Below are 26,101 nucleotides of genomic sequence, written 5' to 3' on the forward strand. Positions count from 1 at the left end.
TTTCCCATTCCTACCAAAGCTTTCAGAAGATTAAGAAACCTTTCATCAGTGTTAGGATATGCTGAATGGTTTCTGGGTTTTGACAGTTGCCTTGTAGATTATTGGGGAAAATGCAGGGCTTTATTTTTGACTTTTTGAAAAACCAACAGTAGGATTTGTCCTTTGCTGTCCTCTTTGTCTCACATCACATCCCTGTGGCAAGCGTAGGGATAACTCTTAAAGTGGTTACTTATTACAATACCATAAAGCAGCCTTGCTGATTTCTGGAGCTGCCATCTCATCATTTCAACCACTGTCATCTTTCTCCCTCACGTTAGGTAAGGTTCCCCAGCTTAGAAAACATCTAAGATGTTTTCTCTCTCTCACCATATCAGGGATTTGTATGTCAGAAAAAAACTCAGAGTCTTCTCAAATAGTGGTCAAAGTGAAAGACGCATCATTTTATTTGCTCATTAATTCACAAATCCTATGTTTGAAGCACAATTTCTTTACGATCATTTGAAAGGAGATGATATAAAATATGACTCCTGATAGCTGAGGTTCCTTTTCTCCACAGGCACAGCAGGATTCGGGTCAAAGCCATCTTCTTAGAGTGGGGCTTTCCATACAGTCATTCTGATAATGCTGAGATGAAATCCAAGCACATCTGGACACCCTCTTTAGGCAATGCTTTCAGATTCATGTTACTAATATGTAAGAAAACCAGTTTTATTACTTTATAATTAAACTCCCCCAAAACCTGATTCTTTAAAAAAACTTCCTTTTTTTTTTTTTTGGTTGTTTCTTATTCCTCTTTCGTAGCCATTCTGTTCAAATTGATATTCTGAGGACTGCCACTTTTCTTCTCCTTCCTGCACATCAAACATCTATTCTATTTAAATTGAGGACATGAAAGATGACAGTGTTGAACTGAGTTAATAAATGCCAACCTGACCAGCTGAGGGATTGTTTGTATTCCAATTCTCCAGAATGATGCAGAAATCATACCCATAACCTTTGGAAACACCAAGATAAGATTGCTAAGAGACAAACAATCCATTTTTCCTATTTATTCATGAATTGATGATTATATTTTTCTAAAGTAATTCAGTGAGTTCCGCTCACAGAAAAGCGTCTTAAAGTCTCTTAAACACAAGTTTGCTTAGAGTGATTTTTTTATTTAGTTATTTGAAAGACAGTTGTAGATATATAGTCAAACAAAGATCTCCCAATTGCTGGCTTACAAAGCCAGGACTGGAGCAGGCTGGGGCCAGAAACTGGAAACTCAATCCAGGTCTCCCACGTGGGTGGTAGAAACCAACCACTTGAGCAATCACTGCTGTCTCCTAGGGTGTGCATTAGTAGTAAGCTGGAATTGGGAACGGAACTGGACCTTGAGCCCAGGCACTCTGATGGTGAGATGTGGTGTCCCAATCAGTGTCTTAACCACATGCCAAACACCCATTCCTATTGCTCAGCTTTATCGTTTTATTTCTTTCATGTACATATGGGGATTGTATAGCCTGCATTTAGCTTTAAAATATAGGTTTTTTTGGGGGGGAAATAATGAGCTGTTTGTGCCTCCTGTACTCCTTATTTCAAGACTCTGCAGACTGGGACAATAATAGGACAATGTGTCCATTTATCACTTGAGAACTTGTAGCTTGAAACCTGATACCCCAATCCTACAATTCACGGATGTTTCAGATAATACAATTTGTGTTTAAATGGTCTTGGTTTCATGTGGCTTAGCTTTATTCTGTGTCTTCACCATTGGAGTTAAATTTAGTATCAATCTAACACAAGCAACAGTTCAAATAGAGGGGATAACTTAAGCATATGTGGTATGTACCAGACACATTTTGGCTCACTACTGTTTTTTTTTCTTTAGGCAAGTTACTTAATCTCTTTGAGCCTCCATTTATTCATTTGCTTTGGAAAATTCTACAGGTTTATTCAAAGTCCCAGATCAAATGCTATGAAAGAAACTTAAAGCGGCAATACAGAACACAATAAACATATGATGGATTTGTAATGAATGAATGTATATCCATGGTCTTCCTTCAATAGCAGGTTTGTGATCCTGAAACTTATGCATATATTTCTTCAAAGACTGGAGATTTTTACTCCAATTTATAAATCAAGGTCTTAAGAGGAAAGGGATTTCTCCACCTTGCGGCACCGGCACCCCAGGTTCTAGTCCCGGTCGGGGCGCCGGATTCTGTCCCGGTTGCCCCTCTTTCAGGCCAGCTCTCTGCTGTGGCCCGGGAGTGCAGTGGAGGATGGCCCAAGTGCTTGGGCCCTGCACCCCATGGGAGACCAGGATAAGCACCTGGCTCCTGGCTTTGGATCAGCGCGATGTGCCGGCCGCAGCGCGCGGGCCGCGGCAGCCATTGGAGGGTGAACCAACGGCAAAAGGAAGACCTTTCTCTCTGTCTCTCTCTCTCTCACTGTCCACTCTGCCTGTCAAAAAAAAAAAAAAAAGAGGAAAGGGATTTAATTCATATGCTAGAAACAGATCCTTGTATTTACTGTATCTTAATAACATATTTACTGTAGAAGTGTTTAAGATGAAAGTATCCAAGTTCTATTTGCTTGGAACCATCTGTGAAAACTTGATCTATGACTCTTCACTAAGAAAGTGCCTTGAATTTCAAAAAGGAAACAGGTAAATGCTATCTTCCCCTCCTCTCCCATATTTTCACTGAGCCTCCACCATCCCCCTCCTGTGATCATAACTATCATACAAGAAAACATTTATCTCTATTGTTTCCAAGTTCAATTAAAGAAGTTGGTAATTCTGATCTTCGGAAAAAGCCAAGGAACAGAGATAAACAAAGTCATGATTTCAGAGTTATTTTATTTTTAACCAATCATTGATGAGCCACTCTCTTTGCTCATGAGGCGGGAACGTATCACAGAGCTACCATGCCGAGACAGTTGATCACGAAACTCTGAGGCTGTGAAGTAATAGAGAATTGGATCCAAAAGGCAGCAAAGACTTGCAAGGCACAGACAGAAAGGGTGGAAATACAGCGTGCTTTGGATAATGGAACAATTGGTAATGATGCCTTCCTTTACCATAATGTAAAAAATGAAGTTAATATGGTAGGGAATAAAACAGATGAAGAAGACTGCAGCACACATGAAAACCATCCTCAATGCTTTTGGCCTCTCGTTGATACCTTGAAAAGCCACTAGTGGCTGTCGCAAGGATATAGTTGTTTTCCAGGTACACCATGCAATGATTACCACTGGGATTACAAACCCTGCAAGCTCGGCAACTGAAATTAATCCAACCAAAGCCACTGCATTCATTTGCTTGTAACCAAGATCAGCAAAGCAGGATACACTGTTGTTGACCAAGTCTGTGCTTCTTAAGATGGGAAACGGCAAGCAGGCAGTCCCCACGACGACCCAGATGGCAGCACTGATGCCCACATCGTACCTCCGCTTCCAGTTTCTGGCCCTGAAGGGCTTGAGGAGAAAGAAGCACCTCTGAAGACTGATGCACGTCAGGAAGAAAATGCTGGCATACATGTTGAGATACTTCAGGTAGAAGCACAGCAGGCAAACGGCCCTCTGGAAAGGCCAGTGGTGGCTGATGTAATAGTAAATCCGGAGGGGCAAGGACAGCACGTGAGCAAGGTCAGCCACGGAGAGGTTGATCATGAAAATGATGGCTTTATTTTTCCTTCCGATGAAACGGCACAGAACCCACAGGGCCACACTGTTGGCCAGAAGACCAGGTATGAATATGAGGATATAGGTGGTTGCATACAAGGAGTAGTGAAATGTTACATTGGTAACATTGCAGCCAGTCTCAGCATTACTGGTACCATTGCTACCCATCTTGAGTATTTCAGTATATTCATCAAGGTAAGCTGTAGATTTATGACACCTGCCAAAAGCAAAGGAATAGAGTATAATGGTTAACTATTTCTTTATCCAGCATCCATTTCTCTATTTTATACTTACGAGGCAGAATATTATAATTAAAAGGGCCTTGTATACAGGTGAAGAAGCCAGAGTTCAAAGACTCTATATCATAGATCCAAGATCACCCAATGAATCAGCTAGGAAAACATGGAATTGTCCCAAAAAACTCACTCCCAAATTTGCTAAGTTATGTCTTGAAAGCAAGGATATCTTGAACTAGTATATTTTTCTCACCATAGAAAGTGTATCATTTGAGTAAACTTCTTTTGCTTCCAAATTTATTTTTCTCAAAACCTTGGTTAGCAGGATACACAGCAGACTCATAGAATGGCAGATGTCCTAAACAGCACTCTGGCCTCAGAATCAGCCCTTAAAGCATTCGAATCTGGCTGAAGAGCCCATGAGAGTATTTTAGGCGTGGAAAGCCAAGACACTTTGGCAAAAAAAAATGAAAGAGATCCCAGTAGAAAGAACTGGCCATCAAAGAAGGAGGTACCTTTTTCTGAAGGGAAGAGAGAACTTCCACTTTGACTATGGCCTTGTCTAAATAAGATCGAAGTCAGTGAACTCAAAAGGCCTCCATAGCCTTGGAAACTCATGACTAGAGCCCAGGGAGATTACTGACACCATAAACAAGAGTGTCAAATTGTTAAGTCAACAACAGGAGTCACTGTGTACTTACTCCTCATGTGGGATCTCTGTCTTTAATGTGTTGTCCAATGTGAAGTAATGCTATAACTAGTACTAAAACAGTATTTTACACTTTGTGTTTCTCTGTGGATGCAAACTGATGAAATCTTTACTTAATATATACTGAATTGATCTTCTGTATATAAAGATAATTAAAAATGAATCTTGATGTGAATGGAATGGGAGAGGGAGTGGGAGATGGGAGGGGTGTGGATGGGAGGGAAGTTATGGGGGGGAAGCCATTGTAATCCATAAACTGTACTTTGGAAATTTATTTTTCCTAAATAAAAGTTTACAAAAAAAAACCTTGGTTAGAGTGATTATTGCTCACTTTATCCCGGTTGCTATGTTAGAAGTTCAGCTTCATTTTTTGGGTCCCTTTACTTCTCCTTTGCTACTTTTACATGAGGTACTGGCTTCCTACCTTGGCACCCCAGTACTTGGAAAATATTCCTTCCCCTTGAGCCTTCACCCCTAGTGTCATCGCTGATTTTCAGGACCAGGAAACATGGAATGTTTATTATTATATCACAGTAGCTTGTGACTCTAAGGTTCTCCTGAAGTTTGTCTCTCCCTTGACTTGGGTCTCATTCCAAACCTATATGAAGTACTTCAATAGAATATTAATTTAAAGTTGAACTAAGGGTACTCTCTCTCATGTAACTTTGGAAGGGAAAAGGTAAATTTTCCCCATAAGAGGGATTCTGGATTTGTGTGGTATCATTAGCTTTGGAGATTATCCAGTGGTTACAGTGAACATTGCTTAGAGTATTAGCAACAAGCGGTCACAAAAAAAATTGTGGAAGCACTCTAAGAGTTAATGTGGTTTTATTCATTGAAGTAATTATTATAAAGGAAGAATTTTTGAAACAACTTAATAATATTTAATGATTTAATATGTATTTTTATATATTATATTAGAACACGGGGAGGGTAGTATTTAGGGCTTCACAAGGACTGTGCATGGAATTACGCAGGCTTCTAGCAGGCAAGAACAGTAAGAGAGAAATATACTGATTACTTTAAATATCTTGTAGAATTTCACACTAGGAAAGACTTTCGGAAATCATGTATTTCAGCCGCCATTTAATAAAAGTAGAAGGCAGACCCAAGGAGAAGAGTTTATCATGGCCACATGGCTAATCAATGAAAGCCCTGAGATTGCAGATGGGTGGACAAGATGTATTATCTCCACACAAACACCAATCTCCTCATTTTTGTATTACAGGAATGTTTATTGAATTTAAAGCTAGAAGTAGAAGAAATAAAGTGAGAAAGTAATTGTTTTTTACTATTTTTATTTCGTTTTGTTTTGTTGTAATTACAAAGCAGTAACCTCATTTTAGATTATTCTTTTTTAGTAGCAGGGTGGCTTTCCATAACATGTTTAGTCTTGCTCTAATAAAAAGAGATGTGATAAAAGAACAGAACCCCAAGTGATGAGTTCACAGATGAAAAACCATTGATTTGGGGCCAGCCTTGTGGTTCAGTAGGTAATGCCACCAAGTGCAACATTGGCATTCCATATGGGCACTAGTTCAAGTCCCTGCTGCCCTATCTCTGATTCAGCTCCCTGCTAGTGTGCCTGAGAAAGCAGTGGAAGATGGCCCCTGACACCCACATGGGAGACCTCTGGTGGAATTCCAGGCTCTTGGCCGCAACCAGGCCCAACTATGGCCCTTGCACTTATTTGGGAACTGAGCCAGCGAGTGGAAATGTGCCCTCTCTCTCTCGCTCTCTTTCTCTCTAGCTCTCGCTCTTGCTCTCTTTGTGTGTGTGTGTGTGTGTGTGTCCTTCTTTTTCTTTAACTCTGCTTTTCAAATAAATAAATAAATCTTTTTTTAAAGTAGTAAGCTGTTATTTCTCTAAAGAGTACTTTAATTTTCCTTCCTCTTCTATTTCAACCTCCTTCCTTGGCCTATGATCTGTGGTATGCCCCAAAGAGTCACAGTCATCTTGCCTGTGTATGTATGACTTAGAGTGGAGGAATGCTCACAGGTGGAAAGCCAGGAAATGACTGTCATACTATGACCGTCACAAATGTGCCCTGGAATCTTCAATGGGAGTTTTCACATGTATTACCTGACTTACTTCTCATAACCATCCTAAGAAGTAGGAATTATTACTCTCAAAAGGTCAATGAGGAAACTAAGGTTTAGAGTGATTCAGTAAATTGACTAAATTGACTAAAATAACAAAACTAGAAAGTGGTAAAGGTCAGATATACTGTAATGCCTGGATTGTTCCAAATTGTATACTGTTTCCACTATGCCACTTGCCTTTCCGTGAATAGGAGGGACTACTTAGTGGAATGCAGCCAGTTTAACTGTCATTTGTTGGACATGTGAAGAACACACGGTTGGCAGAGCCTTTTTAATTCCAAAGTAGTACCTTATGATATTTTTTAAAGATTTATTTATTTACTTAAAAGTCAGAGTTACACACAGAGAGAAGGTGAGGCAGAGAGAGAGAGAGAGAGGTCTTCCATCCAATGGTTCACTCCCCAGTTGGCCGCAATAACCAGAGCTGCGCCCATCTGAATCCAGGAGCCAGGAGCTTCCTCCGGGTCTCCCACGTGGGTGCAGGGGCCCAAGGACTTGGGCCATCTTCTACTGCTTTCCCAGGCCATAACAGAGAGCTGTATTGGAAGTGGAACAGCCGGGCCTCAAACCAGTGCCCATATGGGATGCCGGCACTGCAGGCTGTAGCTTTACCCGCTACACCACAGTGCCGACCCCATACCTTATGATCTTATAACACTAGTATTCACTCAGTTAGGCTGTCAGGATAAAACCAAATACTGTCCACATACACATTGACCATCCCTTCCCAGCACTGATTTTGACTTCAGAATTGGCACTGCCTCTATTCTCATCTATTATTAATGCAGAGGCTGTGAGCCAGCAAATGAAGAGGCATTACAATTTCAAAAACTAAAAACAGCTCACATCCTCTCAAATCATTCTTCCACTTTTGCACTTAACAGACATGACTGTTTGTTTTGGCTTCCTAGGTGTAGAAAGTTTCACTTACTAAAGGAACATGTGCTGTTTGCACCTCTGTGTTAAATAAGAGCCTTGATTATGTGAGAACAGCAAACTAGAGGTCACATTCACACCTTTGTTTTTATTGTTGGTTTTTATACCTCTGCAAGTCACAGTTCCTAGTGAGCCTACAGATTTGCATACTGTACTTTCAAAAACTTCTTCTCTATTCCAGATTTGAGTGAAAGTAGGAAGGAATTTTCCCAAAATCTTATTAGTGACAATTACATGTAAAATCTCCATGGCAGCTAAAGGCAGAGGGAATTTATTTTGGGTTAGGCAGAAATACAGATTCTCCTAGGAGGCAATGTTTAGCTTACCATGGACAATTTGTGTTACTTCTGAAACTTAAGAAAGGAGAACAGTCTAAGAAACCACTAACAGGAAAATATTGGGTGGAAGAATTAAAGCCAGACTGCATTCCTTTTCTCGCTCTGTCTCCATCTCTCTCTTTCTCTTTCATACCTCTAACACTGGCTCTATTGTTGATTATTTCTGGATGATTTGTCTCTCTTGTGTTGTCAATCTCTCTCCTCTTCAATGCAAACATATATTTGGTTTCTGTCTCGTATATACAAGGATGTGAGATTGGAGATTCACTCTTGAATCTGTGCTATCTTGTCAATCAGTTTCATGACTGGCCCTTCACACATTCAAACTGTAAAAAATTGCTGAGTCATTCCTTTTCTTGTTAACTAGATTTTCCCCCATACCCAACCATTAAACCAAGTGATTCTCTCTTTTTAGTATACGTGCTGCCGAAGTGAGTGTGGTGATATACTCTTAAAAAGCTCTCCAATCCATCTCCACCCCTATCGCCATTCTAATCCAGGCCACTAATACCACTGATTTGAACCACTGTGATAGTTGCCTTATGATAATTCCTTCATTCCAGTCTTGCTCCCTGTGATCTATTCCCTAAATCATGCCTAACACTAACATTAAATATGGTTGCAATTCATTGAAGGCTACCATTTATTTATAGGCTAAACAGAAGCACTGATTACTTCCATATTACAAATGAAATTGAGTCTCAAAAAGCTTAAATAAGTCATTCTGAAATCATAATAGCTGTACAGGGTAGATAGAGGTAATGCATTAGAATTAGAACTCATGCTTGTCTCTGAAGACTCTTACTTCTATCATGGCACTTATTACACTTACTAAAAATTTTCTTAACATATTTTTCTCTTTAATTAAATTTTGCATGCCTTCAGAGCAGGAACTGCATTGTCTCACCCTTACTAACCCTTTCCACACTGTGATCCAGATAATCTTTTTTTTTTTGATACATCATGCCATTTTCCTGCTTAAAATCCCTTGCTGATTCTCTATTGCTTTTATTACTGAGTCCAAACTTCTCACTGTGGCCTAAAGGCCACATATATATATATATATATATTCCTCTATCCTTAAATATTATATCTTTCCATTCTATCCCTCATTCTCTATATTTTAGTACTTTCAGATGTTTTAAGTTGTTAGTACAAACCAAAATTTTGTTCTGACAAAGGATTCTGCATATGTTATTCCCTCTGCCAAGGATTCTCTTCTCACAAACTTTCACAAGTCTGGTTCCTTTTAATTGCAGCTTGCAAGTCAAAGGGAACTTTACTATCAACTATATCACTACATACTCTCATACTCTGTTATTTTTTATAGCACATACATTTGCAGTTTATGTGTTTATTCCCTTGCTTATTGACTATTTCAACCACTATACTGTTAACTAAATTAGTGCCATAAAAGATGTTTTGTTCATCATATAGCCAGAATCTAGCCTGCTGCATACTAACCATGCAATGAATATTTGTACAATTACATTGAATTACATACACAATAGTTCAATACTCTTATTTAGAAATATTTAGCAAAAATGAAAACCTTGAAGTATCAACTTAATCCATTTCTGTTGCTTCCTGGTTCCTCTAAAATGTTGTTTTCTGATGTGAGCTTTTTAACATCCACTTGCCCTTTCCAATTCAGGAAATTCATGCATGTAGAGGTCTGAGGAAAGTGCAAAGGAATCAATTTAAAAATCACAAGTGGTCAGTCATAGCCTATGGATATAAACAAGCATAGCACAGGATCTCAGGTTATCACCAACACTAGATCATAGGAAGAGGGCAACACTGGATCATAGGAAGAGGGCAGTTCTTGTGATTTAATTCCAAAGGCATCACATTTTTTTGGTTTTTGGTGGTGGCAGTGCTTGTCACTATTAAGAGTGCAACTGCCTCATCTCATCAACAAATGATTTCATACTCACCTACACAGGGGACCTGGAATGGGAAGCTACACTGGTAGTCCCCAAAGCTCTTTTTACTTAGAAAGTAACATCAAAGGAAAATAGCTCAATTTACTTTTTTCCATGGCTTCTTGAGGAATCTTGATACCATGGGGCATATCAATAAATTACCATGTATTTAATAAGCTCCAACCTGTGGCCCCCTTGTTGGAATCTGTGGAGAATATAGAATCACCCACCATAGCATCTGGCCATGAGAAACTTCTTTTGTTTTTAGGAAAACATTAAGAAATTTCCAACACCACACTAGTGAAAAAAAAAAAAATAGATGAAAGGCATAGAAGATTAAAAGCCCTAATGTTAGCCTAGTGAGGTAAATAGGATACGTACCAATAACTACTCTAGCATAGCTTTAAATGATAAAAACATTTAATCAAGAAAACCTTAGTACCTTGTTCAAGGTCACAGTTAGGTTGTGGTGGAAGCAGTATAAGAAGCAAATTTGGGGGCCGGTGCTGTGGCCTAGCGAGTAAAGCCGCCGCCTATCATGCCAGCATCCCATATGGGCTCTGTTTGGAGCCCTGGCTGCTCCACTCCCAATCCAGCTCTCTGTTATGGCCTGGGAAAGCAGTGCAAGATGGCCCAAGTCCTTGGGCCCCTGCACCCACTTGGGAGACAAAGAAGCTCCTGGCTCCTGCCTTTGGATTGGCGCAGCTCTGGCCGTTGCAGCCAACTGGGGAGTGAACCAGCGGATGGAAGACCTCTCGCTCTTTCTGACTCGCCTTCTGTATCTGTGTAACTCTGAGTTTCAAATAAATAAAATATTTTTAAAAATCCGGTTTTATAAACTTCTTATTCAGTGTTCTTCCTATCCTATCAGATGGCCCCTATCAAACTCCAAGAGAATTTCAAATCACACATGATATTTGTACTGTACCATCTGCATTCTCTTACTGATTCCCATAGGCATAGAGTTGGAAATAAAAATAATGATGGTGGCCAAGGAAGAGATAAAATTAACCTTACTTTACCTGAGTTATCCATCAATCTATAAAAATACTAGTAGCCCTTCAAATTATGGTCAAACTTCATCTCTTTAAGAAATTCTTATTGAATAATCAGTCTGTATTGATTATTATCAACATCATTCTTCTGAGGCATAACAATTCATGATGTTATGGAGCAAGTAAATGTTCTGTTATGTGTGTACCCTATCTGCTGATTGCTAAGGATGGTGAAGTGATTTGCAGTCACTAGGGAGAGACAGATCTATGAATAAGTAACTGGGGTTGGTGGTGCAGCGGTTAATACACTGGAATGCCTACATTCTCTGTTGGAGTTCCAGGGTTTGGCTTCCCACTCCACTTCCAATCCAGTTTCCTGCTAATGTATACTCTGGGAGGTAACAAGTGACGTCTGAAGAACTTGGGTACCTGCCACACATGTGGGAGACCTGGATGGAGTTACTGGCTCCTGGCTTCAGCCTGACACAAATCTGGTTATTACAATTATTTGAAGAGTGAACCAGTGGATGGGTGATATTCTCTCTCTCTTTCTCTCTCTCTCTCTCTTACTTTTAAACAAAAATAAATAAAACGTTAAAAAGAATAACTACCATAAGAATTTTTAAAACTTACTGTGAAAGAGGTAATAAAGAAATTGTCCGGGAAGCAGAAGTAAAGCCTGCCCAGAAGAGGAATATTAGAAGTGCAGTTTGAAGGGTAATGGAGAATCTGAAAAGAAATGATTTATCACCACACTTGTGTTTTAGAAGGATCACTCTTGTAGCAATGCGGAAAATGGATTGGAAAGATGGGCACATGCAGTTCAAATCAGTTGGAAGTAAGTAGTGTGACCAACAGTCCAGGTTGGCCTTGACTGATCATTTCCTGAAACATAGGATTTTCAGCAGTAAACCCATGACAATCCAATGCAAATAGGATAGCTGTTTGTTCACCTTACTGCTGCAACCATGAAGGTGATACAAAATGATCTCTGGACTAGGCATGGAGAGAAGATAATAAATTTTTAAAGATCTATTTATGTGTCAGAAATACAGACTGACAAATAAGAGGAAGAAGAAGAGAGGGAGAGGGAGAGGGAGAGGGAGAGGGAGAGGGAGAGGGAGAGGGAGAGGGAGAGGGAGAGGGAGAGGGAGAGGGAGAGAAGGGAGAGGGAGAGAAGGGAGAGGGAGAGAGTGAAAATTCCACAACAGCCAGACCTGGACCAGACTGAAACCAGAAGCCAGCAGCTCCATCTGGTTCTCCCACATCGGTGGCAGGGACCCAAGCACTTGGGCCATCTTTCATTAAAAAAGTGTGAAAAAGATATCCTAATTTTTGTACTTTCTCCAAAACATTTTCAAATATGGCACTCACCTTACAATCTGAACCAATTATTCCCTTCCTTATTTCAGCTTTCCAAATCTGTACTTTCTGCCTAGCTGCATTACGTTCTGACTCTTCAAAAGTTTTTTTTTTTTCTCTAACATTATAATCACTGAGGTATGTTACAAATTGCACCCTACTGACTTACACCACACTCCCAGAGATCTTAAATGTCTGAACCTCTTCCATTTTTCCCATTTTCGCTTAACGTCCTCACCACCGTACTTCCTCTTCTACCCAGCCTAGGTTAGTCTAACCATTCTCATGCAAAAACCCACAACTTCCTTGTCCTCCTTTCTGCTGCACTACCCTGGCAAGCCTCTAATTCCAGATCACGTCCACAGCCCACTTTCTTTCTTACTACTCAAATGGCTGAATTTCCATATTAAAAATATCAGAGTTGAGGCAGGCATTTGACAGGGCAACTCAGCAGCTGTTTAGGATGCCTTCATCCCATATCAGAGTGCCTGTGTTGCAGAGTGCCAGGTCTGCTCCTCATTGCAGCTTCCTGCTAATGTACACCCTGCAAGTTAGCATATGACTACTAAAGTAGTTGGACCCCTGACACCTGTGTGAGAAACCCAATTGAATTCCAAGCTCTTGGTTTCAGTCTGGTACAGCCTCAGCTGTTGAAGGTGTCTAAAAGTAAACTGGAAGATGGGAGAAAGATTCTCTCTCTCTCTCAAAATAAATAACTGAATAAAATCATAAAACTAAGAAAAATGCCAGTCAATTTGCAATGCTACAACTAAAATTAATGATCTCTAGCCTAAAATGTTTTACTATTGCCTATTTTCATGTGCACCTGATTAGTACCTTCTCCTATTTCCAATGGGACTATTCAGCACCTTCCCAATTCTACTGCTCCTTTCTCCTCTCTCCCCTGCTCTCTTATCTCCCATCTTTGTCAACAGTTGTCTTGCCCATTACTTCACAGATTGAAGTTCTTGGACAAAAAATAACTCAGTTTAACCTATTGTCCCCTCCAACACAATCTTTTCTACAACTGTACTCTTCTCACTTCCAACACAGCTACCTTTCCTATTGCTCAAGATGAATTCCCATACTCTTCTTACCTCTCTCAAGATACTCTTTAATTAATCATCTCTTTTCTCTCCTGGACCATCATGCTATTCTGACTCTCAGGTTGGTCTTTGTCATTAAGTCTCCTTAACCTCCAAAATGTTTCTCCTCTTGTCTATGCACCTTATTCTAGTTCTTTGTCCCCTCCCTTATTTTGTTAAGTAAACTCCTTAACGTAGTTGCTCACAATTCTTCCCTTTTCTCACTTCTATTCTTTTATTTATCAATGTACTTCCAGGTGGTATACATATATGCACAAGTTTACTCCACTCCATAATTATATGGTTGAGAGCCTTCAGAGGACAGAGAAAAGAGCAGAAATCTCAATGCCTCCAATATCAGTTTATTGAAGTAATCTCTTGGCATATTCAGTTTATAGTGTTCTGACCAGGGTACACATTGCCATGTAAGAACAATGAGTTTATTATAATTATACCCCTTTACAGATTAGAAAATGATGTATCATCAGGATTAAATGGCTCTCTCAAAGTCCAAGAGTTGTTATTATTTTAGTTGTAATAAGGCTCTTCGTACAGGAAGAAAGCTGAAATTCTCCTTATCCAAAAAACTGGCTGAAGTGAATGAAAGATATTTTAAAGTGGCATTTGTGTGAATAAGACTTTCCCTCAAAGATGAAGAAACCATTGTCCCCACTTCTAATCCTAGCAATTCTATGTACATATACTATGCATATATGTCAATTATTGCCCACCAGGTGTCAGAGTGGGATTATATCTGAGCCAAGGATCTTTATGGAGTTTTGATTATGAGCCCAAATCATAATAGATCTGTGAATAGAAGTACTGAAAAAATTAATTTCTTTATAACAACAGTGAGTTGAACGGGGCAAAAACTGTAGGATAGGAAAGACTCAAATGTAATAGAATATATTGAAAAAAGTGCTGGATTTGAAGCTAAGAGACATGAATTCAAGTAACTGTTCAAATAGCATCTCTTGTGTGACTCTGATAAACCCTTTATATTCCTCATTGTTAAAATAAGATGATTTGAACTAGATGAGCTTCAACTATCTTCTGTCTCAAACTTGGCATGATTTTGTGAGCATTGTCCCTCTCAATCTATACCTCTAGCTTATAGCACCAGCAATGCCATGTACACCACTAATACAACTACCATCCCCTCAACCAGCATGCGGGTTTTTATTTTACAAAACATTTTATACATCTATAAGTGTATTTTTAAAATTCATGGAAAATGAATTCAAAATATAAGCTTATTTTGGTGAAAAATATTTTACATGCATGTATAGCTTTTTCATAATACACATTTTCCATGACTTTTTTGAAGACCCTATGTGTGTGTGTGTGTGTGTGTGTGTGTGTGTGTATAAATGAGGGTACATCAAAAAGTTTGTAGAAATGGAATTAAAAGAAAAGTTTATTTTGGTGAAAAAAATTGAAGCCATGCATATGTTTTCATAATGTGTTTTTCATGAAGTTTTTGTAGACCTAATGTGTATGTGTGTGTGTGTGTGTGTGTGTGTATGATTGCCATTAAACAATATTAAAAATAACATGCATTATCAATGAACACATCAGGGCATACCATCCCGGTTTTACAGATTAGGAAAATGAGGCTCAAAGAAGTGATCTCATTTACATGCGGATGCACTGGAGCTTATACTTTTCTGGGTTTAGAAAATTGTTGAAAACTATAGTTAAGAGAAACAATTACAACCTGTAGAACAATTCTTAAAGTGGAAGGGTAGAATATGTGTTACTTGAAAAAAGCATACTCTATTATAATTAATTTGGAAAACAATCATTTTAAAAACAAAATTATTGCTCCTATAATACAAACTGCTTGAAAGTTAGCAAATGATAGAATCAGGAGTGTGGAGCATAGGTTCTTAGGTTTGGGAGCAAGGTGACTGTTCTTTCCCTAAAAGCAACCTTACAAGTTTTAACCCTTTAAATCCTTTCCATCTTTTGATCTCTCACCATTAGGTCACTAATACCACTAAATAAACATATTTATCAAGTTTACTTATCTTATTTGTTGATAGGGCCAGTCTGTGGCTTCTTATCTTGGGAGGAGATATTAAACAGAAAAAGAAACTTACTGATGGGAATCCTTCCCACTCTCCAGGGACAACTTTTCCAGGGCATTTGGGAACTTAATTTGTTTTTGCCTTTTCTTACCAGTTCCACGTAAATTACCCAAGCCAGTCTAATCTTCATAACCATGAAATTCTTCATTCAATCATTTACATTTAGAGTCAAAGTATAGCAACTAGAATTGGAGATGCTGCTGTTTCCTGAATTAATTCAGATTAACTCCAAGTAACCCTGTTTGATGTCAGAGCACAAAAATTCGGATATATTATGCAAGTTTAGACATATTTTCTGTTAATTATAGAAAATGACATTTATTTTATACTTAAAATGAATTAAAGCAATTGGATAACTCATGAACTAATATTTTGAAGTTTAAATTTGAAATTCCTTGAATAAATCTTTATTGAAGTTTTGATGTTTTAGGAGGAAGGACAAATTCAGCAACATTTATAGTTGAAAAGAATTATGCTCTTAGTAGAATCATGTCTCACCTTTGGAGATCATTGGGAAGATCAAATGAAAAATTATGTGAAAGTATCCATTTTCTTGCCTGATGGACAGTAAGCATTAAATAAATGTGAGTTCCTTTCCTCTTTACTAGTTCATAGCATAATCTTGCAGAGATTGGTTTAAAAAATTCCCCCAAAAAGCATAGTTATTAAACATGGCTAGAAGGTCCTAAGTACTAATTCTTAAGGTGGGAGTGTGCAAAACATATGTTCCTTAAAATATTCCCTACTATAATAAATATAATTGGAAAGCAAAATTATTGTCCCTATAATGCAAACTGCTGAAATTACAAATCCTTAATATCTTTTTAGATATTGGACTCAGAATACTCAGTGTGATGGAACACATCTTTCTATACGCCCAGGGTCTGGTTCCTAGGGAGGCAATTCTGCAATAATCTTGTAGTGAAATTTTTATGTTTCTCAAAAGGAGCCTTGGCTTTAAAACTTCGAGGAATGTTGATTAAGCATCATTGTCATTGTGGAAATCAGATTTCAGAAACCATTTCCTTGTTTGTGTTTTAGCATTTAGGTAAAAATGTAAAATTTTAATTTAAATCTCAAAAGTGTAAAATTTATTTAAATTTAAAAAAGTGTAAAATACTTTGTACTCTAAAGGTTGAAGCTCTTGTGTAATATATTATGAAAGAAATATAATGGCCATTGGGAAAAGTTATTAGATTCTTTTGGAGACCTGAACTCCATTTTCAGAAGTTCCTATCTAGTTAAAATCTTCTGCCATGGCCCCAGTATTCACCACTTCATGACATATGACTCTCCTCAGGTACCTGGCAGCTAAGGATCAAATAATTTTATTGTTAGGAAGGAAATTAGAGACCCTCAATTCTAAGCCCTCTCCTATTATTAGAGGTGAGGTTACTGAGAATCATTGCAATAAAGCCACTTGCCCAGAGCCACACTGTGAGTCATAGGCAGAACTCGAACTATAATCCAGACCTCTTCACTTCTTGTATACTGGTCTATCTACTTCATCACTCTGCCAATGAAGGCAAGTTTTGAAATCAAGCATGACTTCCTTGACATCTGTCTCTCTGATTATTGGAACTTTTAAAGAAAGAGTAGTTTCACAATAGCTGTGTTCTCTTTGCTAGCAGCATGGCCTGCCTCTTAGCACTCCAAATATCTCACCTCAAATAAAACTAGCTACCAAGAAAAACCCAAAACCACACAGAAATCTGCTCATTTTTTAGTTAATTTTTTTAACTCTTACTGCTAGAACCCAGGTAGTCTTGTATAACTTGAACTCAACACCTTTCCTAGTTTAGCCCAAAAAAGGAAATGCATTTAAGCTACAAGCCTTTATTCAACAGGAATCACTACCAAAAAAAATAAATAAATAAATTTCCCTGTAGTATGACCTGATTCCCAGTATAGGTTATACCATTTTCTACTTTATGAGCGTATCGCATAGTTTCAGAAGTGAATAACTTTACTGTGTTGCAATTGCTGACATAAAGTCCTCGATTAAAAGAAATGACAATGATTCATCACATCCCCCTGACCAACCAAAATAGAAATATCCACACAAGGATCCTTGGAACTGAGACTACTCCCCATAAAAGCACAACAAAGTCTGTTATTCTATCTAGACTGAACCTGCTGCTAATTGACTTGGCAGAGTCCACCTTTAGGGACTCCAACTGCAAGTCTCATTTTGTCTCGGTCATCTCAGCCCAGAGCTAGAGAGGCACTGCAACTCATATTGATATCAATAATTACTAACAAAGCTTCACTTTTGGGCTCTGCTATCCAGTATGATTAACCTTGGGTCAAAAAGTAGTTTTCAAAAAATCAAGTGACCCCTCTGAGCAGACTCTGTAATCATCTAAGATAGTCTATACTTTCCTAATCTAAAACCAAATGGGGAAACAAATACATTTGTAAGTATTGTCTGGTAGATGACCTTTACATTAGGGGAAAGGGAACATGAGTTCCTTGTACTAGTTGCAGCTCTGCCACTAAGTAGCTTGATGACCACAAGTACCTTCACTTCATTGGCTCTCAGTTTTTTTTCCCCCTATGAATTTTGAAAGTTTTGGTCTCTGAACACACTTTGAGCTCCAAAATCCATGATCTGATTTTCTTTTCTCTTTCTGGGAAGAATTTACCATTGATCTCAATATTTTTAAATGCTAAACTTACCAAAGCAAGGATTTTATACCCATACATCTTCCTTTGCTATTTAACTAAGATATACAGAGCAGAAATTCAAATCCTTTTTTATTGCCTTAATATTGTGAGTTGTACCAATGACTATCGAAGTATGCTCTTATAATTTTGTGCCCTCTTCTTGGTCCTGGTCTACAAAGAGCTCTCAGCAAAAACAGGCTACATCAAAGACTCCATGATCCTGGAATAATGGTAAGGACTGACAGCATTCACCTTATCTTTGGATGCTGGTCAGACTCAAGGGCAGTCAGCGTTGCTCCTGCTATAAGAAATCTGAGATGAGAAACTGGGGAAAATTTCAATTCAGATAATGGCCCGCACATTGGTCTCTGTCTTGATCTGTATTCTCCCACCAAACCTCCCACAAGAAACCACCAATTTCGGTAAATAGGTAGGCTCTAACTTACCTTGGAGTTCAGCTGGAATAAACACTCTTCTTTCTTTGCATGAATCTAGAGGTAAAAAAGCTTAGCTCTGAGTGACACAGATCCTGCTGATAACTGAAAAAAAATTGTTGTTGAAAGAGGAAGTTGATTACACTTGTTGTCTCACCACAGAAACCTTATTTGCACGGACAGAAGGTAAGTCCCTTGAGCAAATGACGCTACTCTTGTTTTATTTCTTTTTCATTTCATTGGTGCAGAGAAATTCAAAGAGCAGAGTGTCAAGGGCTATGCGCACTCAAATAATGACTGTATATGTCAGCCTTCCTCAATTTTCTCCATACTCTCTGTTTACACAACAGCCCACATGCCTATCTATCTCACTAGATTCCAGTAGGTTCCATGGGAAGATGGGATTTTCAGTCAAAATCTGAAGAGCATTTACCTAAGAACTATAGCATTTACCTAAGAACAGCATAGCTGCAACTCCTTTAAATCAGGATTTTTAGAAGACAGTGTGAAAAGAGATATATGACTAATTACACAGTGAGTATACATAAAAATCAAATTAAATGAGTAGGAAAATATAGTTTTTTGAGATAATAAAATCAGATAGGAATCTTGGGTCCTCCTAGGAAACACAGAATATAGTAATGAATAATGTCCTCAACATTAGCTATTATTCCTAATCTATTGCTAGTCTAGGAGAGACCAGACAAAAAGCCTTTGAAATACCAAATCATAATTTTTTTCCAGAGAAGACACAATCCACCAATCAAAGTAAACTTTCAGAGGAAGAGAAGAATTCAGAACAATGGGCAAAAAGAGACAACTGAGTACTTTAAAAAAAATTTTTGTCTATTTGAAAGAGTTACAGAGAAAGAGGGAGATATACACACACAGAGGGGAGAGAGGAAGAGAGAGAGAGAGAGAGAGAGAGAGAGAGAGAGAGAGAATTTTCTATGCCCTGGTTTACTCTCAAATGGCTCCAAAGCCCAGGGCTGGACCAGGCCACAGCCAGGAGCCTGGAGCTCTATCCAGGTCTCTACACAGGTGACAGGGACCCAGGCACTTGAGCCATCTTCTGCTGCTTTCACAGACAGATTAGCAGACAGATGGATCAAAATTGGAGTGGCTGGGATTTTAACTGGTGCTCATATGGGATGGCCTGTGATATAGACAGTGGCTTAATCTACTGTGCCACAATACCAGCCCCAACTGAGTACTTTTTATTCTTATGAATAGGATAATTATTGATTTCAAGTAGTAATGATTCCTAGACCATCAGTCATACCCAATAACTAGAAGACTCTCTCCTGGAAATTGCAGGTGACTGTTAGATTATAAGTTTTTTTGGTTTGTATACCGCTTTGTTTCTTCCAATTAACATCAAAACTACTTGAGTTGGGAAATTTATACCCTATCTTCATTTGCTTCCCTTTTTGGGGCCAATGGCAGGATAGACTACTTGCATGCAAGAGAGAAATGAGGTAAGCTGACAGGCTTTGTCTAGCAATGTTAAGGTGTTATTTGTGAAATAAATGTGAGATGTGGTGATGACAGCTCGTTATCAGGAAAGGGTTCCTTTTCTCTCTTACCCCCAAAAGTTTGGCATCAAAGCTCAACAGTTCTGGAAATTTCTTTGTTCAGGGAATAATCATACCCTAGAAAAACTGTCTTACATTGCCCAAACTCACAGGGGACAGATTTGTACCAGAAAGCCAATTTAATAATTTATGGAGAGAAACAGAACTGCCAAATGCACTGAGATGTGTGTTGGCCTGTCAGTGTATTCTCTTTTCAGTAGGGATGCCAAGTCAGAAAACTAAATTAACAACAGATTAGGGCTGGATAAATACATGAAATCAGAATTAGGAAGGGGACTGCAAGGTTAAGCTTGTTTCATTTGACATACCTCAGCCAGGATAAGAACCCTCTCTCTTTGCCAGTCCTCACAAGTCATGGACTTTTCATCAAACACCCAAGCTTAGTTTCCAATGCATCTCTTGATGTCCTTGTGATTTGCATTGGACATTTCTGAGTGTTTGGTGTGGCTCCACCTAATTCTTTAATTGTTCTGGTTCTAGGAGAGCTTCTTCCTTAATCAGCCTTAATCATGAATCAAAATGCTACTCTTTGACCTAACTCACAGTAATTTCTTTTTCTCCTTTTTGTATGATATTACCCAGAAAGCTCTTTCCAACTCCAGGCTCGGAGTTCAGAATGTGGTCTTTTCACGCCAAAGAGTTTGAGGCTGCCTTGTACACTTTGCTTGTCAGAACTACTGTCAAGCTTGGCTGAGACTATGGTCCCCAGTTGTATGATTTTCCTTTAGGCCCATAGACATTGTACATACTGACCAAAATTTTAATACACTGTAAGGAGACTCTGCAATCAATAGTTTATTCATTTACTCATGCATTCACTGAACATTTTATAAATTTACCCCTTCCCTCACTTTTTAATTCAATAATTATTTATGAGTCTTGTCCTAGACTAGTTCAGAATACAGAAATGAGTCAAACATAATCTTTACTCTCAAGCAGTTTTCAGTATTAATAAGATGATAATACTTGAATATAACTGCTTAACTTACTAGCCTAGAAATGAAAGGCTTGGGAAAAGAGCACTCTAGATGTAGGGAACAGTTTAAGGAGAGGTTGTCCTCTTGTTAATTTGAATTGTGTTTCTGAGATTTTGGCAGTTATTGGAGCTATTCCATAGGATTGTTTGAAGAATTGAGATGATATCTGTGAGTTGCCTAGAATGGTGATGGAAAACAGAAATATTGAGCAATTCTTCTTCATTAAATCTAATACAGAAAAAATTGGTGTCACAGCTTATTCTATCCTTTATTTATTTATTTATTTACTTACTTTTTGATCCCACTATTGTTCCAAAAAGGATTAAAGAGGATTTAAAAGCACACATAGTACAGCAAGATAATATAAATTAAAAAGATATTTAATATAATAAAGATGTAACAAAGGTAAAGGTTTTTTTTAAGTTTACAATATAACATTATAGGTTTCTTGTAGACAGTAAAGTTACTAGAGTGAAGCAAACATATTTGCCATCTCACATGATCTTCATATCTCACAACTCACTTTTCTTCTGTCAGAAGGGTAACTGAATTCTACTTAGTTAACAAAAATCCTTAATACAATACAATTGTAGTAACTGCAATCCTGGTGTTGTATATTGGATTTCTAGACTTGTTAATCCTCTGAATCTTCTATTTTGTAACTTTTGACATACATCGATTTCATCCCCCACACCCATATCTGGCCATGATAAACACTGTTCTATTCTTTGTCTCTGGATATTTGAACTTGTTTTGTAGTTCTACTTGCTATATTTGAAGGACTAACTTTAAAACAAAATTAATGAAAATGACAATTTCCTCGTCAAAATCACATGAACATAAACAGTAAAGCAAAGTCTTTGGGGAGGGTAAATGGAGGTAGAACAGGCTTCTAAGGTACTGACAGCCTCCTTTTTATTGTGGGTGATTGATATCTCTTGAAGGATATTTTGATTTGTTGATTCCTAGGTCCTCTTGCCCCAACTGTCTTTCCTTTGTAGATGTCCTTAGGTTTAGTGTTGGGATGACAATTTGAAATTCAACAGAAATCATCTGAAAGTAATGGAACAAAGGGACAGGAGTGGAAAGGAGAAATGAAAGCTTAGGGTTCTTCATTCTCCCTGATATGATAGGCTGCAGCCTTGTACTTGGAGACATTTGCTGGGGAGACAGTTGGGAAGTCTTGCCAGCAAAGGGTCATTGGAAAGAAAGGTGGGGAGTCTTCACAAGTAGGGTGGCTGCTGGGACTCTGCTTTGGGTTGATGCTCTTTTCTGTCTTTCAGTATATGTTTCAGTGCTGCTTCTGGACCAAAGATTGGCAAGAAACGTCCAGTGAATTCTTGGGACTTCTTTTCCCATTTCTGAATGAGGTCAATGCTTTCTTCCTCCACCTTCTGAACAAATTATTTTGACTTTTCCTCCACATCTTTCACCTTCTTCTCTATTTAATCAACCCATTCCTGCAAGTGTTTTTTTTTTTTTTCTCATTGATGAAGTTGACATTGAGCTCCTTTGCTGTGTAGTCTCTCTGTAGGTTTTGTCTCAAGTACACTCATAGTTGCAGACAATTCTGGTGTTGATGTCTGATGTAGATACAACTTTTGTCCTCTGTGTTGAAGCAAACGTGACTGCCTTTTGGATGTGCTTATAAAAATCATTAATCCTGGGGCCAGTGCTGTGGCATAGCAGGTAAAGCCACCACCTGTGTGCTGGCATCCCATATGGGCATTGGTTTGAGACCCAGCTGCTCCACTTCTGATCCAGCTCTCTGCTATGGCCTGGGAAAGCAGTAGAAGATGGCCCAAGTCCTTGGGCCCCTGCACCCGCATAGGAGACCTGGAAAAAGCTCCTGGCTCCTGGCTCCTGGCTCCTGGCTCCTGGCTCCTGGCTCCTGGCTCCTGGCTCCTGGCTTCTGATCGGTGCAGCTCTGGCTGTTGCGGCCAATTGAGGAGTGAACCAGCGGATGGAAGACCTCTCTCTCTCTCTCTCTCTTTCTTCTTCTTCTTCTTCTTCTTCTTCTTCTTCTTCTTCTTCTTCTTCTTCTTCTTCTTCTTCTTCTTCTATCTCTGTGTAACTTTGACTTTCAAATAAATAAATAAATAAATCTTTAAAAAATCATTACTCCCAGCAGAAGAACAAAGGATATAGTTATGGGTTAAGAAATCAGTCCTGTGTTCTGCCAGGAACTGGAGTGTCAGGGTTCAACGGGCATTTCTCACCACCTCATCCATGTAGCAGCAGTGTTGCACTGTGTTGTAGTGCTCATTTTCATTCATCACCATGAAGCCTTTGAAGTTGTGTTTTAACTCAAAGGGTGTTTGCTTCTATCAGAGCCTGGGCATGACCAGAGTCAAATAAATCAAATATTCCATCTGCATAAAATCTCACACACCATTCACAAGGAGTTCCCCTGTTGCCTTCTTCCATGGTTAGCTGGCATAGGGCTTTACTAAAGTTAACATTAATTTCATCATAAAAAGGAGCTGGCTGCCATAAGCCAACTGGACAGCTTTGTACTTTTGAAGGAATTCCATCCATCTCCCTCTGTTACCCCATTGGATACTGTGCCACTTTCCTCCTCTTCCTTTCATTGACTTTGACTGAATGCAGCACATCCATTTATTTATTTATTTATTTATTTATTTATTTATTTATTTTTGGCAACTTACCCACTTTCGCAGGAACACACCCTGGTCACAGATATTTCATAACAATAATCCAGTAGGGTACGCTCCCCAGCCCCTGTCCCATCACATTTCTGCCGGGTTCCTTGCATATTTGAATTTTTAAAGAAACAGATTTCACAGGTGCCAGCTCTGAGGCATAGCAGATAAAGCTTCCACCTGCAGTTCTGGCATCCCATATGGGTGCTGGTTTAAATCCCTGTTACTCCACTTCCAATCCAGCTCTCTGCTGTGGTCTGGAAAAATTGTAGAAGATGGCCCAAGTGCTTGGGTCCCTGCACCCTCATGGGAGACCCAGAAGAAGCTCCTGGCTCCTGGCTTCAGATCGATCCAACTCTAGCTGTTGACCCCCATCTGGGGAGTGAACAAGCAGATGGAAGACACCCCCCAGCTCTGCCTTTCTGTAACTCTTTCAGATAAAGAAATCTTTTAAAAAATAAAGAGAAATAGATTTCATATACCATACAATATTTTTTCCTGTGCATGGCTTATGTCATTTAGCATAAAATTCTTCAGTTCTATGTAGTAGCAAATGGCAGGATCTCCTTTTTGAGGAACAGTATTACAATGTGTTTTCCTGGATTGGCCTTTTTTTGTGATTCAATTTTTATGTCCCTGTGCATCTCTCTTTATGATTTTAAATATTTTACTTAATATTATCTTGCTATACTATGCTTTCTTTTAATAATCTTGAATCCTTTTTGTCACAGTGGTGGAATCAAAAAGTGAATATGAATTCCTTTAGATAAAATGTCTTTTAGAGTTTCCCATGTCTGATTACATATTCATGTGTTCCTGTGCATTTTTAAAACAAACCATTCAATAAATATTTGATAAACTACAACAATTTATTTGATGCTGAATAAAAGGGGTGGGATTCAGATGCATAAAATGTGTTCTTAATTCCTTTAAGAGTCTATAGTTCAAGTGACTAGTTGAAGACTTACAAAAGAACTAGAAAACTTTGCATAGTGCATGATTTACTATTTTTTAACTTTTATTTAATAAATATAAATTTCCAAAGTACAATTTATGGATTACAATGGCTTTTCCCCCCAAAACTTCCCTCCCACCCACAACCCTCCCATCTCCTGCTCCCTCTCCCATTCCATTCACATCAAGATTCATTTTCGATTCTCTTTATATACAGATCAGTTTAGCATACATTAAGTAAAGATTTCAACAGTTTGCTCCCACACAGAAACATAAAGTCAAAAATACTGTTTGAGTACTAGTTATAGCATTAAATCTCAATGTACAGCACACTAAGGACAGAGATCCTACATGAGGAGTAAGTGCACAGTGACTCTTGTTGTTGACTTAACAAATTGACACTTTTGTTAATGGCATCAGTAATCACCCTAGGCTCTTGTCATGAGTTGCAAAGGCTATGGAAGCCTTTTGAGTATTAAATTATGCAGAAGTTAAGAAGAATCTACCAGGGCTGAGCATGTTGGAAATATTGGTAGTCCTTGCTCAATAAGCAAGTTTTGGTTTTATGCAGTGTTTTATTTGAAAGTCAGATTCACAGACAGAGAGGAGAGGGAGAGGGAGAGGGAGAGGGAGAGGGAGAGGGAGAGGGAGAGGGAGAGGGAGAGAGAGAGAGAATCTTCCATCTCCTGGTTCACTCCAAAGATGGCTGCAGCATCTGGGGCTAGGCCAGGCTGAGCCAGGAACCCAGAGCTTCTCAGGTTCTCACTTGGGTGGCAGGGGTCCAAGAATTTCAACAATTTTCTGCTACTTTTCCCGAACTATTAGCAGGGAGTTGGATCACAAGTGAAGCAGGCAGGACTCAAACCCATCCTATATGTGATGCTAGCATCTCAGGCAGCAGCTTTACTCCCTATGCCACATCACCAGCCCCTGATATTGCCTTTTTTTGTTTTTAAAAAATAAATTTATACACTTGTTAGGCCTGGAAATGTAAAGAAATTAGCAATTCAAATCTGTAGTTTTATGGATAATATTGTTTAAGATGTGGCTAAAGCAGGTAGCTAAGTTTTAAGAATTGTGGTTATTTAAGTAAGAGTATCTGACTCCAGCGTCTAAACTTTCCTTCCATTCCTTAAAAGATCACTGAGACAATAGTGCACAGAATGAATTAAAAAGGGGGGAGAAATAGGAAGTTGTGAGCCCTTTTGGAGGATACCCTAATAATTCAAATTTAAATTAATTAGAGCATGGATTAGGGCAATGGTACTAAAACTGAAGACAGAGGGTAATTTCAAGAGCTAGTTTTCATAAAAGAGTCCTTAAAACTGCAATCAATAAAATGAAAGAGGAAATGAATCTTCAAGAATAGG

The 26,101-nt window shown here is 38.6% G+C and overlaps 1 protein-coding gene and 1 pseudogene across 3 annotated transcripts; both read right to left on the bottom strand.

The window, feature by feature from the left end:
* Positions 1-2,822: 2,822 nt before the first annotated feature.
* On the bottom strand, positions 2,823-18,690 carry LOC100339772 (putative P2Y purinoceptor 10). 3 transcript variants are annotated; one of them, XR_011385481.1, is made up of 4 exons: positions 18,555-18,690; positions 15,940-15,998; positions 9,537-9,659; positions 4,796-7,246 (listed from the first exon to the last, which is right to left on the bottom strand). XR_011385481.1 is itself a non-coding variant. In XM_070066811.1 (3 exons), the coding sequence occupies exon 3, from the start codon at positions 3,829-3,831 to the stop codon at positions 2,845-2,847; it is 987 nt and encodes a 328-aa protein (XP_069922912.1). In that variant the 5' UTR covers positions 3,832-3,880; positions 15,940-15,998; positions 18,555-18,652; the 3' UTR covers positions 2,823-2,844. The 3 variants fall into 3 exon arrangements, 2 of the variants coding, with proteins under 2 accessions (XP_069922912.1, XP_008271184.1); XM_070066811.1 differs by lacking the exons at positions 4,796-7,246; positions 9,537-9,659 and adding an exon at positions 2,823-3,880 and having other exon boundaries at positions 18,555-18,652; XM_008272962.4 differs by lacking the exons at positions 4,796-7,246; positions 9,537-9,659; positions 15,940-15,998 and adding an exon at positions 2,823-3,880 and having other exon boundaries at positions 18,555-18,686.
* A 3,526-nt stretch (positions 18,691-22,216) lies between these two features.
* On the bottom strand, positions 22,217-23,652 carry LOC100339520 (choline-phosphate cytidylyltransferase A pseudogene; annotated as a pseudogene).
* Positions 23,653-26,101: the final 2,449 nt, after the last annotated feature.

The sequence above is a fragment of the Oryctolagus cuniculus genome, chromosome X (assembly GCF_964237555.1).
Source record: "Oryctolagus cuniculus chromosome X, mOryCun1.1, whole genome shotgun sequence".
In the NCBI taxonomy this organism is placed as follows: Eukaryota; Metazoa; Chordata; class Mammalia; order Lagomorpha; family Leporidae; genus Oryctolagus; species Oryctolagus cuniculus.